This window comes from Neomonachus schauinslandi, chromosome 5, assembly GCF_002201575.2.
Source record: "Neomonachus schauinslandi chromosome 5, ASM220157v2, whole genome shotgun sequence".
NCBI classification, from domain to species: Eukaryota; Metazoa; Chordata; class Mammalia; order Carnivora; family Phocidae; genus Neomonachus; species Neomonachus schauinslandi.
In genome coordinates this window covers 69,785,065-69,806,339 of record NC_058407.1, presented here as the reverse complement: position 1 = coordinate 69,806,339, position 21,275 = coordinate 69,785,065, and the positions used below count along the sequence as shown (strand labels likewise).

General features: G+C 35.7%; 1 protein-coding gene across 6 annotated transcripts in view; it reads left to right on the top strand.

Annotated features, from left to right (window-relative positions):
• Window positions 1-21,275, top strand: part of PPHLN1 (periphilin 1) — a 146,045-nt gene that overhangs the window by 73,423 nt on the left and 51,347 nt on the right. For all 6 annotated transcript variants that reach the window (XM_021704779.2, XM_021704778.2, XM_044914880.1 and 3 more), the window contains one exon: window positions 7,195-7,311. In XM_021704779.2, coding sequence (XP_021560454.1) covers window positions 7,195-7,311 — 117 coding nt within the window. The remainder of the gene's footprint in view (window positions 1-7,194; window positions 7,312-21,275) is intronic.

Here is a 21,275-nt window from a genome sequence, read left to right as displayed (position 1 = left end):
AATTGCAGTCATTGCTCATTTTGACCATAACAACGTAGGAATGAATATTCACATGGGGAATATTTGATAGACTGTGCTTTTATTTTGGGAGGTATGTGTATAGTCAGAGACCTAACATTTATTGTATAACTACCTGATTCTAGTTACTATATTGAGTGTTTTTCTCTCTTTTTCATACAGACATGCTATGGTATAAGTAGGTATATATCTCCATTTTATAGAAAATGTTCAGAAGTTAAATAATTTTCTCAAACTATTTCACTGGTAAATTCCTTCAAATATTTAAGGAGTACTAATTCTTCAGTAACTCTTCCAAAAAACCGAAGAGGAGGGGATACTTCAGGCACATTTTGAGGTCAGCATTACCTTGATACTACATCCAGACAAGGTCACTACAAGGAATGAAAATTATAGGCCACTATCTCTGATGAACATAGATGTGGGAGTCTTCAGTAAAATATTACTAAACGAAATTGCACAGCACATTCAAAGGATCATGTACCATGATCACATGGGATTCATTCCAGCGATGCAAGTACCCACAAATCAATCAATGTGATATATTGCATTAACAGAATGACATGGACATTAATACTAAAAATAGGGGTGCCTGGGTGGCTCAGTCCTTAAGCGTCTGCCTTTGGCTCAGGTCATGATCCCGGGGTCCCGGGATCGAGCCCCACATCGGGCTCCCTGCTCAGCAGGAAGCCTGCTTCTCCCTCTCCCACTCCCCCTGCTTGTGTTCCCTCTCTTGCTGTATCTCTCTCTGTCAAATAAATAAATAAAATCTTAAAAAAAAAAAAAGTGTTAAAAATATATGATCATCTCAGTAGATGCAAAAAAAGCCATTTGACAAAATTCCAAATCCATTCATGATAAAAACTCTGAACAAACTGGGTGTAGAGGGAATATACCTCAACATAATAAAGGTCTGATATGACAAGCCCAGAGCTAACATCATACTTAGTGGTGAAAAGCTGAAAGCTTTACCTCTAAGATCAGGAACAAGACAACTGGTCTACTCTTGTCCCTTCTAAACCAACATAGAATGAGAAGTCCTCACCAGAACGATTAGGCAAGGAAAAGAAATAAAAAGCATCCAAATTGAAAGGGATAAGTAAGACTTTTTTTTTTTTTTTTTTTTTAGTGGTGACATTATATTATATATTGAAAACCCTAAAGTGATCACCGAGAAGCTGTTAGAATAGATAAATTCAGTAAAGTTGCGGGATACAAAATCAATATGCAGAAGTCATGTTTCTATACAGCAATTATAAACTGTCAAAAAGTGAGTTAAGAGAACAGTTCCATTTACAACAGCATCAAAAAGAAAATACTTAAGAATAAATTTAACCAAGGAGGTGAAACACCTTTACACTGAAAATTATAAAACATTGATGAAAGAAGTTAAAGAAGACACAAATAAATGGAAAGATAATCCATGTTCATGGATTGCTACAGTTAATATTGTTGAAGTGTCCATACTATCCAAAGCAATCTACAGATTCAGTGCAATTTTTATTAAAAAAAAAAACCAGTGGTATTTTTCACAGAACTAGAATAATCCTAAAATCTGTATGGAACCACAGAAGATCCCAAATGGCCAAAGCAATCTTAAGAAGAACAAAGCTGGAGGCATCACACTTCCTGATTTCAAACAAGCTGTAGTTATCAAAACAGTATGGTATTGGCATAAAAACAGACACATAGATCAATGGAACAGAGTAGAGACCTCAGAAATAAACCCATGCATATATGGTCAATTAATTTACAATGCAGGAGCCAAGAATATACAGTGGGGGAAAGGACAGTCTTCAATAAGTAGTGTTGGGAAAACTGGGTAGCGACGTACAACATAATGAAACTGGACCTCTATTTTACACCATATATGAAAATCAACTTCAAGTGGATTAAAGATTTGAAAGTAAGACCTAAAACCTTAGAAGACCTAGAAGAAAACATAGGTGGTCAGTTCTCTGACATCAGTCTTGGCAGTGAGTTTTTTTGGATTCAACACCAAAAGCAAAGGCAGCAAAAGCAAAAATAAACAAGTGGGATCACTTCAAAGTAAAAAGCTTCTGCACAGCAAAAGAAAACCATCACAAAATGAAAAGAGTAACAACCTAAGGAATGGTAGAAAATATTTGCAAATCATAAATCTGATAAGGGGTTAATATCTGAAGTATAGGAAGAACTTACACAACTCAATAGCAAAAACAAACAGTCCAATTAAAAATTGAGCAATGGAGCTGAATAGACATTTTTTTTTTCAAAGAAGACATATGAATGGCCTACAGGTATACAAAAAGGTACTCAACATCACTAATTATCTGGGAAATAGAAATCAAAACTACAGTGAGTTATCATCTCAACACCTGTTAGGATGGCTGTCATCAAAAAGGTGGGATAACAAGTGTTGTTAGTGAGGGTGTGGAGGAAAGGGAACCCTTGTGCACTGTTGGTAGGAATGTAAATTTAGTGCAGTCACTATGGAAAACAGTGTGGGGGTTCCTCAACAAAATAAAAATAGGACTGTCATGTGATCCAGAAATCCCACATCTGGATATATATCCAAAGGTAAAGAAAAGAGGATCTCAGATGCTGTTCATCGCATCATTATTCACAGTAACCAAGACCTGAAAACAACTTAAGTGTCCTTCAACAGATAAATGAATAAAGAAGATATGGTATATATACACGGAATATTTAACTATGAGAAAGGACATCCTAGCATTTGTGACAAAATGGATGGACCTCGAGGGCATTATGCTAATAAGCCAGAGAAAGACTAAGTACTCTATGATTTCACTTACATGTGGAATCTAAAGGGGCACCTGGGTGGCTCAGTCTGTTAAGCATCTGCGTTCAACTCAGGTCATGATCTTGGAGTCCCAGGATCAAGCCCTGTGTCTGGCTCCTTGCTCAGAGGGGAGCCTGCTTCCCCCTCTCTTTCTCCCCCTGCTCTTGCTCTCTCTCGTTCTCAAATAAATAAAATCTTAAAAAGCTGAATTCATAGAAACAGATTAGTGGTCAGTAAGGGCTAGTGGTTGAGGGAAAAGGGAAGATGTTGGTCAGAGAGTACAAACTTCCATCTATATGATGATAAGTTCTGGGGATCTAATGTACAGCATAGTGATTATAGCTAATAATACTGTGTACTTGGGGCGCCTCGGTGGCTCAGTCGTTAAGCGTCTGCCTTCGGCTCAGGTCATGATCTCAGGGTCCTGGGATCAAGCCCCGCATCAGGCTCCCTGCTCAGCGGGGAGCCTGCTTCTCCCTCTCCCACTCCCCCTGCTTTGTTCCCTCTCTCGCTGTCTCTCTGTCAAATAAATAAAATCTTTAAAAAAAAAAAAAGATACTGTATACTTAAAATTTGCTAAGAGATCTTAAATGTTCTTACCACAAAAAAGAAATGGTAATTATGTGTGATACAGGTGTTAGCTAATGCTATGGTTCTAATTTGTAATTTTAAAAAGTAGATATATATCTCCATTTTATAGAAAAGTCTCAGAAGTTAAATAATTTTCTGAAGAACATAGCTACTCCTCACTATATCATTCTTTTTTTTTTTTTTTTTTTTTTAAGATTTTATTTATTTATTTGAGACAGAGAGAATGAGAGACAGAGAGCATGAGAGGGAGGAGGGTCAGAGGGAGAAGCAGACTCCCTGCCGAGCAGGGAGCCCGATGCGGGACTCGATCCCGGGACTCCAGGATCATGACCTGAGCCGAAGGCAGTCGCTTAACCAACTGAGCCACCCAGGCGCCCTCACTATATCATTCTTATTCCTACCTTCCAGCACCCCAAAACATGTTGAACAGATGATCCATGATTCTAATCCTCAATTTGCTGTTTCCATCTACTCTCAGCAGTTAGAGGTTCTCTTCCCCAACCTTACGCTGTCTTTCCATAACTGTTGTTATTGTATTCTCTTCCTTTTTCTGTTTTTCTGTCTTTGGTATACTTGGCTTTTCAGCAAGAATAGATGTCCCCTGGCTGTCTGTGCTGGTATTCAGGGAGCAGATACTTGACTGCCTCAAAGGGAAAAAAAAAAAAGAGAAAGATGTCTTTGTGACAACTTGTGTTCTTAGAGCTTTCACAGAAGACTGAGGGTTCTAGATTGCTGGTTTTGAATAGGAAAGCTTGATTAGAACTTTGGTTCTGCCTTACATGTCAAGGGTGCTTTATCCACCTGAAAGACTGGCTTGTTTTTATTGTCAGGTAGAAATGAAAGAAAAGAAATAGTAGTTGCCCATCCAACTCAGTATGAATGTTTAAATTAGGATATATGAAATACTCATATCTTCTGAACTATAATGTAAATGTAGGTTACAACGTAGGACTTTGTGGTACATGTTAAAATGTATTTAGTGGGAAGCAACCATAGTGGACTTTAACTATTTTTGACAGTTAAAGTAGATGTTGGTATTTTTGTCTTAAAATGGAATCAGACTTTCAGAGTTTTAGATCTATGATCATTTTAAATATTGGGAAAGTACAGCCTCTGTTCCTTGCCCAGGGTTACATGGTAGCTGTGGGACACTTTTACCTAGATTTCCTGATTTGGTGGAGGGCTTTTTCTTTTAAGACATTCTGGCTGCCCTCATGTAGGAATAATTTTTCAGATTTTTTTCTTACTGTTAGAAGTTAATTTCAAATGAGTTTTTCAGGTGTATAGATTTAATGAAAGATGGTTGGAAGGATTCAGCTGTAGAAGATTTTGCTTCCATCTTTACTGGAGAGAACTTAAGAATGTTTGTTTTATTTTTACTCTATAACTTTCTCTTCAAAACAGATACCAAAAAATGGGCATAAATTTTTTTCTTTGAGGTATTCATATGTATATGGTTGTTTATTCTAACTTAGTTTGTCTTTTTTAACTTTTTTTTCCCCAAAGATTTTATTTATTTGAGAGAGAGAGAGCACGCACGAGCAGGGTGGAGGGGCAGAGGGAGAGGGAGAAGTAGGCTCCCAGCTGAGGAGGGAGCCCAATGTGAGGCTTGATCCCAAGACCCAGTGATCATGACTTGAGCCGAAGGCAAATGCTTCATAGACTGAGCCATCTAGGCATCCCTGGGTTTTTCTGTTTGTTTGTTTGTTTGTTTAACTTTTTAATCTTACTGCTAAGTAATAATAGAGGTATTATTTCTACCTTTTTAACATTATGTGTGGCTAGGGCTTTGGAGTGACACATTTAGGCTTCAGTGGCTGTGGAAACACTCTATATACATACACTGTTACTATCTTTCAGTAACTATGATGGATGTCCAGCCAGTAGTTTGGTGAATTGACTAAGCTGTGGGAGGAGGTCAGGGGCCTTTGTCATAAGTTCCAGCTTACATTTACTAGTGACGGGGCAAATCACTAGCTTTCGGCCATTCAGTTTTTTGGTTTATAAGTTGGGGTAATAAAGTCTGCCCTAACCACCTTCATGGAATTTCATTTAATTAAAATACTTTTTTAGGTGTGCATATAGAAGCACTTTATAAATGGTAGTATACTCTAATGTGGAGACTTTTAAAGATTTATTTATTTTTATTTGAGAAAGAGAGAGAATAAGCCAGAGGGGCAGAGGAAGAGGAAGAGAGAATCTCAGGCAGACTCTGTGCTGAGCATGGAGCCTAACAGGGGGCTTGATCTCACAACCCTGAGATCACGACCCCAGCTGAAACCAAGAGTCAGATGCTCAACCGACTGTGCCACCCAAGTGCCCCTAATGTGGAGATTTTTAATGCCACTGTCATCCAGAGGAAGTATGTTTGGATTTAATGATGTGACTTTAGAGAAGATGTGGAGACAAAATTAGAGGTGAAAGACCTAGTTGATGAAAATGTATGCTAATAAAATAGAATGGAATCAGAGCTACTATAAGGGCCCAAGGAACCAAGTTTTCTAATTTTTGGCTTAGTTTTGTTTTTTTTTTTTTTTTTTTTTAAGAGAGGGGAAGGGAGAGAGAGTCTTAAGCAGGCTCCATGCCCATGCTCCATGGGGATGCCGTCTCCCAACGCTGAGATCATGACCTTAACCGAAATTAAGAGTCAGATGCTTAACTGACTGAGTCACCCAGGTGCCCCTTGGTTTAGAACTTTTATACCTTATTCTGTAATGTAGGTCTGTAAACAGTATTGTGGGAATCGTGTGATCCAGAAAAAAATTTTATTTTCTTCATTTTTATATTGACCTCATGAACTGATTGATCTTCTTCAAATATTTTACTATAACTGATTTATATCAGTGAATATGGAAAAGAAAGAAAAACTGAAGTACCAAGCACTGTGCTAGATACTTTCAGGTCTATTACTTCTCTTGATTCTCAAAACTACTTTATAAAACAATATTATTAACACCTGTTTTGTAAATGAGGCAACCAAGGCTTTACAGTGTCATTAATTATGCATATAAAATCATCTGCCTACCAAGTGATGAACCTGGCATTCAAGCCCAGGTCTGTCTGTAACTTGAAATTCCATACATTGTTTTGTATTGGATATGGTTGAAGAAGGGAAGCAGTAGAAGTATCAAAATGAAATTTAAGTGTATAAAATATTGTGTAAAGAGTAGGATTTATATAAATTATTACAAGTTATGAAAATAGCATATGACTTTTCTATTGCATTAGTTAGAAATTTACCTTGATGATATTTTGGCGTTACTTATTTCATTGAATATAATTCAAGAGACAACATTGAAATCAGTATGATGTCCTGTTTATTTTAAATACTGTTAGTGTATTAGTTAATTGTCAGTGTCTTTTGTTCCTTAAGATGAATTTTTGAAGTTTTGTATAAATGAAATTAGGAGTCAGATCTAATCTGTATGGCCAAAAGGAATTGCTACTTAAATTCTGTGTTGAATATTTTTGAAAAAGTAAATAAAGAATGTACATGTTATCTATATACAATTGGAGGCTTACATGATTTTAATGTAAGTGGGATGTACTTTTTTTTATTATTAAAGATTTTATTTATTTATTTGATAGAGTGGCAAGCAGAGGGAGAGGGAGAAGCAGGCTCCCTGAGGATCAGGAAGCCCTATGTGGGGCTCCACCCCAGGACCTTGGGATAATGACCTGAGCCAAAGGCAGACGCTTAACCAACTGAGCCACCCAAGCACCCCTGGGATATACTTCTTCATTTATTGGAAGTTTAAATGCTTTTGAGAATTGTAATAGAACTGTTCTTTTGTTTTTGTTAGGTGTTAGACAAACCCAGTAGGCTAACTGAAAAGGAACTTGCTGAGGCTGCAAGCAAGTGGGCTGCTGAGAAGCTAGAGAAGGCAGATGAGAGTAACTTACCTGAAATTGAGTATGAGGTAAGGCATAGTTTCCCCTTGATGTTTCACATGAAGAGTTTTGTCTGGATCTTAAATTATGGGTGGGAAGTGTTTGATTTGTTCTAGTACTTTAAAATATATATGGGGAAAATAGCCTCATGGATTATAAACATTTACCACACAGAGTAACAGTATGAATATGAATGATTCTGAGTTCAATAATTGAACTATACCTGAATTTCTCCAGTAGTATAGAAGTGAGAGAATAAATAGGGAGGATAAGGAAAATGCATTATTTATCCTTATATGGGCTTTGCTGTTAAAAGTATCTCTAGAAATCATGGTAAGCCACTGGTCATAAACCAGTCAATTCAGAATAAGAATCTACTTAGACCTTGGATCTTGGGCTATATTTATATCACATGTTATATTCTATGGAAATTATCTCATAAATATCCCAGGAAATGAAATGACACATTGTTTGAGTTACCTGTGATCTTTGATGAGTCTTGAGTACCAAAAGATGAGAGCATTTTTGGGTCCATAAAATACTGTTTATGAATTTTTGCATTAAAACATTTGAAAATGAACTCAAACTTTTCTATATAACCCATAACATCTCTAACAGGGAAACATAGATGTTTCATTGGCAAAATTAAGCTTTAGACTCAGGAATTGGTGCTAAAGGAATTATTTTGGTATGATACGCAGAGAATATAAAAATCTCTGTACCATGAGAGATTATGTAGATTTGAAGATTTCTGGCTTTTCAGTACATTTTAAGATACCTTTTATAGAAGGCCCTTTGATAAAATGGATCAAGCATTAGAATTTGATCTAAAATGTATATACCTACATAAATCTTTACCTACAAAAATCTTTTCCAAAATAACTAATGTACACTGCTCATAGAAAGTACAAGCCACTATAAACCCTATCAGTACATATACAAATAAAGCCCCTCTTTTTTAAAATGCTTATCTGTCATTTAGATACCAATTGTTCTTAAATAGGTCAAGGTTTCCTTGTTATTGTACCTATAATAGTAGGTATTTATACATATTCTTGAATGAATATATCAACATCATCTAGCTGTCCATTTTTGGCACCTTTCCATCACTATTTAAAAGCATGAACAATAAAGTAATTTATAGGGCCATTTTGTTTATTTTCTTAATAATTAGCATAGTGGTTTTTGTATTAATAATAGGTTTATATACTTCAAAATTGCTATTTTGGAGAACTGATCATTTTTCTCAGAGTACTTAAAAACTTCCAAAAATACCACTTTCTTGTTTGCTTAATACTCTTCAGTTAGCAAGGCTTTATTAAGATATATTCATCTTTCCCCCATCACTTTTTATACCTCTTAATTAAAAAAAAAAATTCCTCACTATCAACCTTCCCCAGATTTTAAATATTTACTTACTGCTTGAGTGGATCTTGAGTCTTAATAGTCAGTGACATTGGGTCTAGAAAGACTTTCTTTTTAACCTCCTTATTTTTTTCTCTTAAAAATGCATAGGATTTGCTAGATTTTGAATTAATAAATAGCACTAACAACCTGTAAGTGGGGTGATAGGTCAGGCACGATCTTTTGTTGAACCAAAGGCAAGATGGGTGAGGGTAGGATTGAGATCTCTTTGATATGTTTGTTACATGGTATACATCATTAATGTTGAGCAACAACATCAATTTCATAGCACTGTCTAAAATGTTTTTCAAGTTAGATTGATACTTTCTTATACTGGAAGTAAAGCATTGGGGAAATTTTTATGATACTCTTGTTCTTTTATTTAAAAACCTAATCCCACCGCAGTTTATTAACATTTTGCACAGATAGTAATATTTGTTCTCAGGCAATTGTTAAATAGTTACTCATTTTAGTGATCTATGCTTTTTGAGAAATAGAATTTTGACTTTGATTCTGTAAACTCATATCTGATTTAACAGAATAAGCTGGGAGGAGAAAAGGACTTTGATGCTAGGAAAGAGACTGACATAATACTGTGTGTGTGTGTTTAAATGTACTTGTGGCAGTATTTTTATTTTATTTTAGTTTTTTTTTTTTTAAGGTATTTTTAAAGTAATCTCTACACCCAACATGGGGCTCAAATTTAGCAATCCTGAGATTAAGAGCTGCATGCTCTACCAACTGAGCCAGCCATGTATGTACCCCTTTATGTTAGTTACTTAAGTAATGGTCCATGTACTTCAGAAACATTGTGTAGATTCATTTTTATGACTAGAGAGAGATTAAATATTTAGTTTTCCTGTTTAACTTCTCTTGCTGCTGTGAATATAATTTTAAGCAATTCAATTGGGAGACCATGTCATTTACAGAAAGTTCGGTGAAATTGAAGATACATTCAGTGACATACTTAAATATCCAGGAATGTTGTAATTCAGTCTACTGTTCAGTTTTATATTTGGGCTCTAATAGAGAATTTCTCAAAGTATTTGATGGAATACTAATTCTAGAGAGTCTTAACGATCTGAGGGGGGAAAAAAATTCTATTAGCCAGTATGTTTGGGAAATGCTAGATTTAAAAGAGGTAGGTTATTTTGATATTGCAGCACTTTTCAGAGATTTTAATATGTTAATATGCTCATCAGTGGTCTCTGAAGGAAGATAAATAATAAAATTTGCATAATTTAGCAGACTTGACTATGAAATTTTTCACAGTGCATATTTTAGGAGTAGTATTTTAAGTTACATATTTTCAGAAAATAGTACCATTCTGGCTTTCTCATAATTTATTTAAATTCACTGAATACTCATTCTGCATCTTCTTGTGTCAAATACTCCATTAGAGACACCATCCTAGCTGTCTGGGAGCTTGCAGTCAAATTTTGTAGAGACGTAATTTACCATCCTCAAACAAATGGCCATGTAGCTTTTGGCTATCAGAGTGAAAAGCAGATTACTTGGAGGCAGTACCTGTCCCAGTAGAACAGGTTGCTTCTTCCTATAGAAGAAAATTTTGACATTTTTCTTAAGTGTGAATGTATGATTTATGTTGTTTCCACATGTGAAGTGTCATTTTCTACTTCAGTATCTCTGCTTACTCTTCTCCAGTGTAGAATACCCATCTTTTGTGGCCTTCTTTCTAATTCATATTCATTCAGTGGAATCTAGTGTTTGAGATAAAACTCAAGATCTTTCTTGATTCTGCTTTCTTCCCCTTTCTATTTTAAAATTTTATGCTGCTTTGTCACTGATGAACTTATTATTGCCTTTATTAAAATATTGTTTTTACTTGTCTAGTTATATGTACACTGAATGCATCTGAAGCACTTGTCTTGTTTTCCCTCTACAGTACCTTGAATGGTATGTATCTAATTAGCTTAACCTAATTTAATTGTTAATAAGCCCTTTTAGTATCAGCTCAAGTTATTTTTCTCTTCTTGCTATTTTGTTTTCCCAAAACGCATTATCTGCTCTGATGTGCTTTCTGTCCTCATCAATTTATATTTTTGTGTGTTGAAATTCCTATTTTTAACGTGCTTTAAACTTTAACAGTTCTTTTTTTTTGAATTAACCTAACTCAAATGGAATCTAGTGGCAGATTTTGATCTTGGGATTTAGTCAGAACTGGTAGTATAAGTTATCCAACTTCCTTAACGTCATTCAAAACTAATTGTTGTTTGCCTGGTGTTAGAAACCTGATATTGATACCGGGGTTTCTATCTTAAATATCTTTAACATAAAATTTACCATCTTAACCATTTTTAAGTGTATAGTTCAGTGGTATTAAATACATTAGCATTATTATACAGCCATCCCCCACCATTCATCCTCATAACTCTCTTCACTTTGTAAAACTGAAACTATACCCATTAAATGATAACTCCCCAAAGCAATTTATCAGTAGATCTTCCCAGCCCCTGGTAACCACCATTATGTTTTCTGTCATTAAGATTTTGACTATTCTAAGTATCTCATGTAAGCGGAATTGTACAGTATTTATCTTTTGTGATTGGCTCCTTCATTTAGTATAATGTCCTCAAGGGTCATCCATGTTGTAGCATATTACAGAATTCCTTCCTTACTAAAGCTGAGTACCATATTTTGCTTATCCATTCATCTGTCAGTAGACACTTGGATTGCTTCTGCGTTTAGCTATTGTGAATAATGCTGCTATGAACATGGGTATCCAAATATCTTCAAGACCCTGCTTTCGATTCTTTTGAGTATGTATTCAGAAGTGGAATTCCTGGACCATATGGTAATTCTATTTTTAATTTTTTGAGGAACTTCCATACTGTCTTCCACAGTGGCCATACCATTTTATATTCCCACCAGCAGTGCACAAGAGTTTCAATTTCTCCACATCCTCACCATCACTTGTCATTTCCTGGGTTTTTGCTAGTAGCCACCCTAATGGGTATGAGGTGGTATCTCATTGTAATTTTGATTTGCATTTCCCTAATGATTAGCGATGTTGTTTTTTCTTGTGCTTAATGGCCATTCGTGTATCTTCTTAGAAGAAATGTTTAAGTCCATTGTTTATTTTTAATTGTTTCCTCGTTGTTGAGTTTTAGAAGTTTTTCTGTATATTCTGTATATTAACCCCTTATCAGATTTGCAGATATTTCTCCCATTTTGTGGGTTACCTTTCTACTCTGTTGATAGTGCTATTTGATAAGCAAAATTTTAAATTTTTCGTTAAGCCCAAATTTTGTTTTTTCTTTTGTTACCTGTGCCTTTGGTGTCATGTAGAAGAAATCATCGGCAAATCTAAAGTCATGAAGCTTTTGTCCTGTGTTTTCTTCTAAGAGTTTTATTATTTTAGGTCCTACATTTAGGTGCTTGATCCCTTGTGAGTTAATTTTTATATATGGTGTTAGGTAAGGGTCCAACTTCATTCTTTTGCATGTTGATACCCAATTTTCCAGTATCATCTGTTGAAAAGGCTGTAGTTTTCCCATTGTATGGTCTTGGCATCCTTGTTAAAAGTCATTTAACATATATGTGAAGACTTATTTCTGGGTGCTCTTTTCTATTCACTGGTTTATGTTTGTCTTTCTGCCAGTATTACACTGATTTGATTAATGCAGCTTGGTAGTAAGTTTTGAAATCGGGAAGTGTGGGTCTTCCACTTTTGCACTTCTTTTTCAAGGTTTATTTTGGATATCCAGGGTCCCTTCAGATTCCTTATGAGTTTTAGTAGAGGTTTTTGTTTTTGTTTTTTAATTTCTGTAAAAAATGACATTGGAATGTTGGTAGGGATTGCCTTGAAAGTGTAGATTGCTTTGGGTAGTATTGACATTTTAACAATATTAAGTCTTTCAATGTGTGAACATGGGATGTGTTTCCATTTATGTTTTATTTCAGCAGGGTTTTTGTAGTTTTCATTATACAAATTTTTCATCTCCTTGGTTAATTCCTAACTTTTATTCTTTTTGATGCTATTGTAAATGGAATTCTTTTGTAATTTCCTTTTTAAATTATTCTGTTCATCTACAGAAATGCAATTAATTTTTGTATGTTGAGTTTGTATCTTGCTACTTTGCTGAACTCATTTATATTGTGTGTGTGTGTGTAATCTTTAGGGTTTTCTACATATAAGGTCATATCTGCAAAAAGATAATTTTATTCCCTTCCAATTTGTATACCTCCCCTCCCCTTCCCTAATTGCTTTGACTAAAACTCCCAGTACTGTTTTGCATTGAAGTGGTGAAAGCAGGCATCCTTGCCTTGTTCCTGTTCTTAAAGAAAGATCAGTTTTTCAGTATTGAGTGTGATGTTAGCTGTGGGTTTTCCATATATGGCTTTTATTATGTTGAGATAGTTTACTTCTATTCCTAGTTTGTTGAGTTTCATCATGAAAGGGTGTTAAATTTTGTCAAATGCTTTTTCTGTATGAATTCAGATGTTCATGTAGATTTTTTCCCCTTCATTCTGTTGATGTGGAGTATTACATTGATCAGTTTTCCTATGTTGAATTATTCCTTGCATTTCAGGAATAAATCCCACTTGGTCATGATGTATAATCCTTTTAATATGCTGCTGAATTCTTTTTGCTAGTGTTTTGTTGAGATTTTTTGCATCAGTGTTCCTAAGGGATATCAGACTGTGTAGCTTTTGTTGTTGTTGTAGTGTCTTTGTCTGGCTTTGGTTTCAGGGTAATAATGTCCCCATAGAATGAATTAGGAAGTGTTCCTTCCTCTTCAGTTTTTTTTGTAAGAATTTTAAAAGGCTTGGTATTAGTTCTTTAAATGTTTAGTAGAGCTTACCAGTGAAACCATCAGGTTCATGGCTTTTCTTTGTTGGGAGATTTTTGATTACTGATTCAATTTCCTTACAAGTTATAAGTCTATTTAGATTTTCTCTTTTTTTTTTTTTAAAAAGATTTTATTTATTTATTTGAGAGAGAGAATGAGAGAGAAAGCATGAGAGGGGGGAGGGTCAGAGGGAGAAGCAGACTCCCTGCTGAGCAGGGAGCCCGATGCGGGACTTAATCCCGGGACTTCAGGATCATGACCTGAGCCAAAGGCAGTCGCTTAACCAACTGAGCCACCCAGGCGCGCAGATTTTCTCTTTCTTCTTGACTTAGTGTTGGTAGGTTTTGTGTTTTTAGGAATTGTCCATTTTATCTAGGTTACCCTGTTTGTCAGCATGCAGTTGTTCATAGTACTCTCTTAATAATCCTTTTTATTTCTATAGAATTGCTAGTAATGTTCCCACTTTCATTTCTGATTTTAGTAGCTTGAGTCTTCTCTTTTTTTCTTAGTCCATCTAGCTAAAGGTTTGTCAATCTTGTTGATCTTTTTGAAGAACCAACTTTTGATTTCTTTGATTTTTTTTCTTTTTTCTGTTTTTCCATTATCTCTGTTCTAATCTTTCTTTCCTTCTGCTAGCTTTGGGTTTAGTTCTGATTTTTCTAGTTTCTTAAGTTGTGAAGTTAGGTTATTGATTTGAGTTTGTTCTTGTTTTTTAATGTAAGTGTTTATAGCCATTAATTTCCCTCTTAGCACTGCTTTGCTGCTTCTCCTAAGTTTTTATACATTGTTTTAATTTTCGTCTCTAAGTATTTTACACTTTCCATGTGATTTCTTCTTTCGCCCATTGCTAGTTTAAAAGTGTGTTGTTTAATTTCCACAGTTTTATGAATTTTCCAGTTTTACTTTTTAAATTTATTGACAATGTATGACCTAACACTTAATCTATTGGAAAACTGTCTCATGCACTTGAGAATGTATTCTGTTGTTGTTGGGTAGAGTCATCTTTGTATGTCTGTTAGATCTACTTTGTGGATTGTCTTGTTTACAAGTCCTCTGTTCCCTTAACTTTTATCTGATTTTTCTATCCATCATTGTGACAAGGGTATTGCAGTCTCCAGCTGTTACTGTATAATTATTATTTCTCCCTTCAGTTCTGGCAGTTTTTACTTCATATATTTTGATGCTGTGTCATTAGGTCGATAGATATTTATAATTATTATATCTTCTTGCCATATTGAACCTTTTATTAATATATAATACCTTATCTATTGTAACCTTTTTTGATTTAAAGCCTGTTTTGTCTGATATTAGTGTAGTCACACCTACTCTTTTTTAGTTACTATTTGCATGGAATATCTTTTTCCATCCTTTTACTTTCAACATGTTTGTGTCCTTGAGTCTGAAGTAAGTCTCTTGTAGACAGTATATTGTTGGATCATGTGTTTTTATCTGTTCTGCCAATATCATCCTTTGATTGGAGGGTTTAACCCATTACATTTAAGTAATTACTGAGAGAAGGGACTTCTGTCATTGGGCTATTTGTTTTTTATATTCCCTATATCATTTTTGTCCCTCATTTCCTGCATTCTTGTTTTCTTTTGTTTAATTGATTTATTTTTGGTAGTGAAATGTTTAAATTCCTTCTTAATATCGTTTTGTACATATTTTATACCTACTATCTTTGTGGTTACCATGAGGATTACGTTTATATCCTAAGGTTATAACACTAATTTGTATTTATATCAGTTTAAGTTCAATAACATACAAAAAACTCTGCTCCTCTACAGCTCCATCTCCACCCCTTTTAGTTTTTGATGTCACAAAATTACATCTTTATACATTATGTGCCCCAAAACATAAACTAATAATTTTTTTTTATTTAAGATTTTATTTATTTATTTGACAGAGAGAGAGACAGTGAGAGAAGGAATACAAGCAGGGGGAGTGGGAGAGGGAGAAGCAAGTTTCCCGCTGAGCAGGGAGCCTGATACAGGGCTTGATCCCAGGACCCTGGGATCATGACCTGAGCTGAAGGCAGACACTTAATGACTGAGCCACCCATGCGCCCCAAACTAGTAATTCTTTTAAATGCAGTAGTCTCTTCAGTTATCTAGAAAACAAGATTTGGAGTTATAGTAGTACCAGCTTTTTCTTTCTTTTTTTTTTTTTTAAGTAGGCTCCATGCCCAACATGGAGCCCAGTGCAGAGCTTGAACTCATGACTCTGAGATCAAGACCTGAGCTGAGATCAAGAGTTGGAAGCTTAATGAGTGAGCCACCCAGGCACCCCACAGGAGTACTAGCTTTTACACTAATAGTGTTCTTTAAACATATTAGTCTCTTAAATCCAGTGTAGAAAACAAAACAAAAAAAGTGCAGTTGTGAAGCATTGATACAATAATACTAGTTTTTATAATTACCCATGTATTTATTTTTATTGAAGTCTTTATTTTTCCATAAGGATTCAAGTTACTGTGTAGTATCCTTTCATTTCACCTTGCAGGACCCCTTTGAGCATTTATTGCAGGGCAGATTTAGTAGTCATAAACTCCCTCAGCTTTTGTTAATCTGAGAATGTCTTAATTTCTCCCTCATTTTTGAAGGACAGTTTTCGTGGATATAGGATTCTTGGTTGACAGTTTTTCTTTTATTACAGTTGATGTTTGAACTGCATAGGTCCACTTATATGTCAATATTTTTCAGTAAATGTGTTGGAAAATTTTTTGGAGATTTGCAACAATTTAAAAAGACTCACAGGGCGCTTGGATGGCTCAGTCAGTTAAGCGTCTGCCTTCGGCTCAGGTCATGATCCCAGGGTCCTGGGATCGAGCCCCGCATTGAGCTCTCTGCTCAGCGAGGAGCCTGCTTCTCCCTCTCCCTCTGCCTGCCACTCTGCCTACTTGTGCTCTCTCTCTCTGTCAAGTAAATAAATAAATAATCTTTAAATAGAAAAAAAAAAAACTCACAAACTGTGTAGCATAGAAATACCAAAAAAAAAATATGAAAAGGTTAGATATTGTAAGAATACAGCATATAATACATATAGTATACAGAATATGTGGTAATTGTGTTATCATTAAGGCATCTGATTAATAGAAGACTATTCAGATTTTGGAGTCAAAAGTCATACGTGGACTTTGATTGGGTGGTTGTCCCCCCCCCCCATTACCATGTTGTTCAGGGTCAACCATACTTTGATTATGGGCCTACTGTAATCTTGCCTCCAGAGTTTCTGATGAGAAATCTGCTAATATTAGTGAATTTCCCTTGTATATGATGTTTGCTTTTCACTGCTTTCAAGATTCTCTTTTACTTTGTCATTTGAAAATTTGATTATAATGTATTTTGGTGTGAGCCTCTTTGAGTTCATCTTACTTAGGTTTTGTTGAGCTTCTTGGATTTTTATATTCAAGTCTTCCATCAAATTTGGAAGGTTTTTAGCCATTGTTTATTCAAATAGTTTTTGCTGCTTTCTCTCTTCTAGGACTCCCACAATGCATATGTTGGCCCACTTACTGGTGTCCCAACAGATTCCTTAGGCTGTGTTCACTTTTCTTCAATCTTTTTTTCATTTTCTTTCTCAGACTCCATAATTTTCATTTTTCTGTCTTCAAGTTCCCTGATTCTTTCTTCTGCCTACTCACATCTGCCTTTGAATCCCTTTAGCAAAATTCTCATTTCAGTTATTGTACTTTTCAGCTTTGTAGTTTCTTTGAGGTTTCTTTTTTAGGTTTTCTGTGTCTTCATTGGTATTTCAATTTTGTTCACATATCATTTTCTTGGCTTTTTTCACATCATTCTCTAGTTCTTTGGGCAATTTGAGACAGTAGTTTTAAACTTTTTTTTCTGGTAGACCTACCATTAGGTCTTCCTCAGAGAATTTATATTGGTTTATTTTTTTCCTTCAAAGGGGCCTTACTTTCCTGTTTCTTTGTATGCCTTGTGATTTTTTTGTTGAACTGTGCATTTGAATTTAATAACTGGTAATTCTGGAAATTAGATACCCCCCCCTTTTGTATTGTTGTATGGTGTCTGTGTGCTGAGGATAAGCTAGGTGTAAATTTAAGGTCTTCTCAGGTCTTTTTTGAGTCTTGGAATGCACAGTCCCTTTCTCACTTTCCCCATATAAGCAGTTTGTTGTTGTTGTTGTTTTGTTTTGTTTTAATGTCCTAATCTTAACATCTAGCTTTCAAAAGGGGAAGAAGTTAAAAACGAAGGAAAAAACGGTACCAGCTCCTAAATTCTCAGGAGTCATAATGGGAGGGACTTGCAACAATAGTAGGAGATATAACAACAATGGCTGTCCACCCCTTTGTGATCACAAGCAGCCATCAGTGATCAGAGCACAGATTCTTGATATTTGGGAGACCGGCTCCTTTTTGCCCAGCCTGGCTCCTGTAAGCTATGTGCAAACTGCTGCAGGAACACAGGTACCTGCCTACCAAGTGGCTGAGGGTGGGGATAGGTATCTGCTGTTGTGCTGAGAGCTGAAATAAACCTCAATTTACCATCCGTGTCCTCCGCTGGATGTTACCAGCCTTCAGGAGAGTCCAGGGTTCCAAAATAGTTACATCAGTCAAAGTTTGCCAGTGCAGTTGTTGTTTACATTGGGAGACAGATTTCTGATGCTTCCTATAGTGACATCTTCCCTGATTTCCAACCCTTTCTTCCTTAAGTGATTCATGTGTTTTCATTTTAAATCCCTTAAAACTTATAACTCAGACTTGTGAAAACCAAGTTTTAAAAAAAGTAGATTATAATGTACATTTCAAAAATTCAAATGTCATTAAAGTATGTAGCATCTCCCATCCATCCTACTCCTTACTTTGAAGTTATCCCTATTGAGACAACTTTTTTTTCCCACCATTTTCCCCGCCATAGATAGTATCCTTTGAGAGATAGTTTGTGTGTGTCTATATGCATAAATGGATGCATACACAAACTTACCTTCCCTGTTTCTTTTTTAACACAATTGGCAGTATACTGATAGAAAACAATCTCCAGGATGTGCCAGGAGAAAAATTAGGGTACATTATACAACAGATATAGACTGTGATTCTCTCAGATGATTTCTTAGTATCCTATGGTTCTATATACTGGGTAATTTATTTGTCCTGATGATGGACATTTAGGTTGTTTTCAATCATTTGCTGTCAGTGGCAGCCATATGTTAGTCTCTGTTGTCCATGTCTGTATCTGTATATTAAGTTACTAGAGGTGAAATTGCTGGGTGAAAGGGACGTGTACTAAATTTTAATAAATGCTGCCAGATTACTCTGTAAAGAAGTTGTGACAGAATACAGTCCCCATACACTAGGAGTTGTGCCACTGCTTTTACTAGTGAAATTACTATTCATTAGTATATATCTTGTGACTTCTGTAAACCTGCTGCTTTTTGTCACTATTTTATTTTTATTTTTTTTATTTTTTTAAAGATTTTATTTATTTATTTGACAGAGAGAGAGACAGTGAGAGAGGGAACACAAGCAGGGGGAGTGGGAGAGGGAGAAGCAGGCTTCCTGCTGAGCAGGGAGCCCGATGTGGGGCTCGATCCCAGGACCCTGGGATCATGACCTGAGCCGAAGGCAGACACTTAACGACTGAGCCACCCAGGCGCCCCTGCTTTATTTTTTAAAAATCCAGTTTTCAAAATAAATTTGTAAAGTACAGGTTTCGTATTTCCTCTTATCTCCCCCCACCTAACATATGCAACAGTAGAATATGTGAGCTCAAACTTTACAGTTACTGTAAGTAATTGCTTACTGCAAGTTACATGGATGGAGGCAAGAACTTTGATCTGTTTTGTTCATTGATGTATCCATTGTTCCTGGAGCAGTGCTTGGCATTTGTCATATAGTAAATTAAAAAAAAAAAATTAAAAATGTTTTTATTTTAATTCCAGTTAGTTTACTTACAGTGTTTTATTAGTTTCAGGTGTACAATATAGTGATTGAACAATTTCATATGTCATTTGGTGTTCATCATGACAAGTATACTCCTTAATCCCCATCATCTATTTAACGCATCCCCCCCCCACCTCTCCTCTGTTAAGTGTTTGTTCTCTATAGTTAAGAGTTTGTTACTTGCTTTGTCTCTTTCTTTTCCCCCTTTGCGCACTTGTTTTGTTTCTTAAATTCTACATATGAGTGAAATCATATGCTATTTGTCTTTCTTGGATTGACTTTGCTTAGCATTATACTCTCTAGCTCTATCCTTGTTGTTGCACATGGCAAGATTTCATTCTTATTTATGGCTGAATAATATTCCATTGCATGTATATACCACATCTTCTATCATCAATCTGTGGACACTTGGGCAGCTTCCATATCTTGGCTATTGTAAATAATGCTACTATAAATATAGGGGGCATGTATCCCTTTGAATTTGTGTTTTTGTATTCTTTGGGTAAATAGCCAGTAGTGCAATTGCTGGATTGTAAGGTTGTTTTATTTTTAACTTTTTTAGGAACCTTCATACCATTTTCCACAATGGCTGGACCAGTTTGCATTCCCACCAACAGTACATGAGTATCCCTTTTGCTCCACATCCTCACCAGCACCTGTTGTTTCTTAAATTTTTGATATTAGCCATTCTGACAGGTTTAAGGTGATACTGCATTGTAGTTTTGATTTGCATTTCCCCAATAATGAGTGATGTTCAGCATCTTTTCATGTGTCTATTGGCCATCTGGATGTCTTCTTTGGGGAAACATCTGTTCATGTCCTTTGCCCATTTTTTATTTGGGTTATTTGTTTTTGGGGTGTTGAGTTGTATCAGTTCTTTATATATTTTGAATGCTAATCCTTTATCAGATAGGTCATTTGCAAGTATCTTCTCCCATTCAGTAGTTTGCCTTTTAGTTTTGTTGATGGTTTCCTTTGCTGTGCAGAAACTTTTAATTTTGATACCATCCCATTAGTTTATTTTTGCTTTTTTTCCCCTTGCCTCAGGGGTCCTATTTAGAAAAAACTTGCTACATCCGACATCAGAGAGTTACTATCTGTGCAGTCTTCTAGGATTTTTATGGTCTCAGGTCTCACAATAAGGTCTTTAATCCATTTTTTAAAAAAGATTGTTGTTTATTTATTTGACAGAGAGAGAGAGATAGCGAGAGAGGGAACACAAGCTGGGGGAGTGGGAGAGGGAGAAGCAGGCTTCCCGCTGAGCAGGGAGCCCGATGTGGGGCTCGATCCCAGGACCGTGGGATCATGACCTGAGCCGAAGGCAGACGCTTAACAACTGAGCCACCCAGGTGCCCTGGTCTTTAATCCATTTTGAAATTACTTTTGTGTATAAGGAAGAGGTACAGTTCATTCTTTTGCATGTTACTGTCCAGTTTCCCCACCACCATTTGTTGAAGAGTCTTTTTCCCATTGGATATTCTTTCCTGCTTTGTTGAAGATTAATTGATCATGTAATTGTGGGTTCATTTCTTGAGTTTTCTAGTGTGTTCCAGTGATCTATATGTCTGTTTTGTACCAGTACCATACTGTTTTGATTACTGCAGCTTTGTAATATAACTTGAAGTCTGGAATTGAGATGCCTCCAGCTTTGCTTTTCTTTTTCAAGGTTGCTTTGGTTATTTGGGGCTTTTTGTGGTTCCATACAAATTTTAGGATTGTTTGTTCTAGTTCTGTGAAAAATGCTGTTGGTATTTTGATAGGGATTGCATTAAATCTGTAAATTGCTTTGGGTAATATAGACATTTTAACAATATTTGTTATTGCAATCCATGAGCATGGAATGTGTTTCCATTTGTGTTATCTTCAGTTTCTT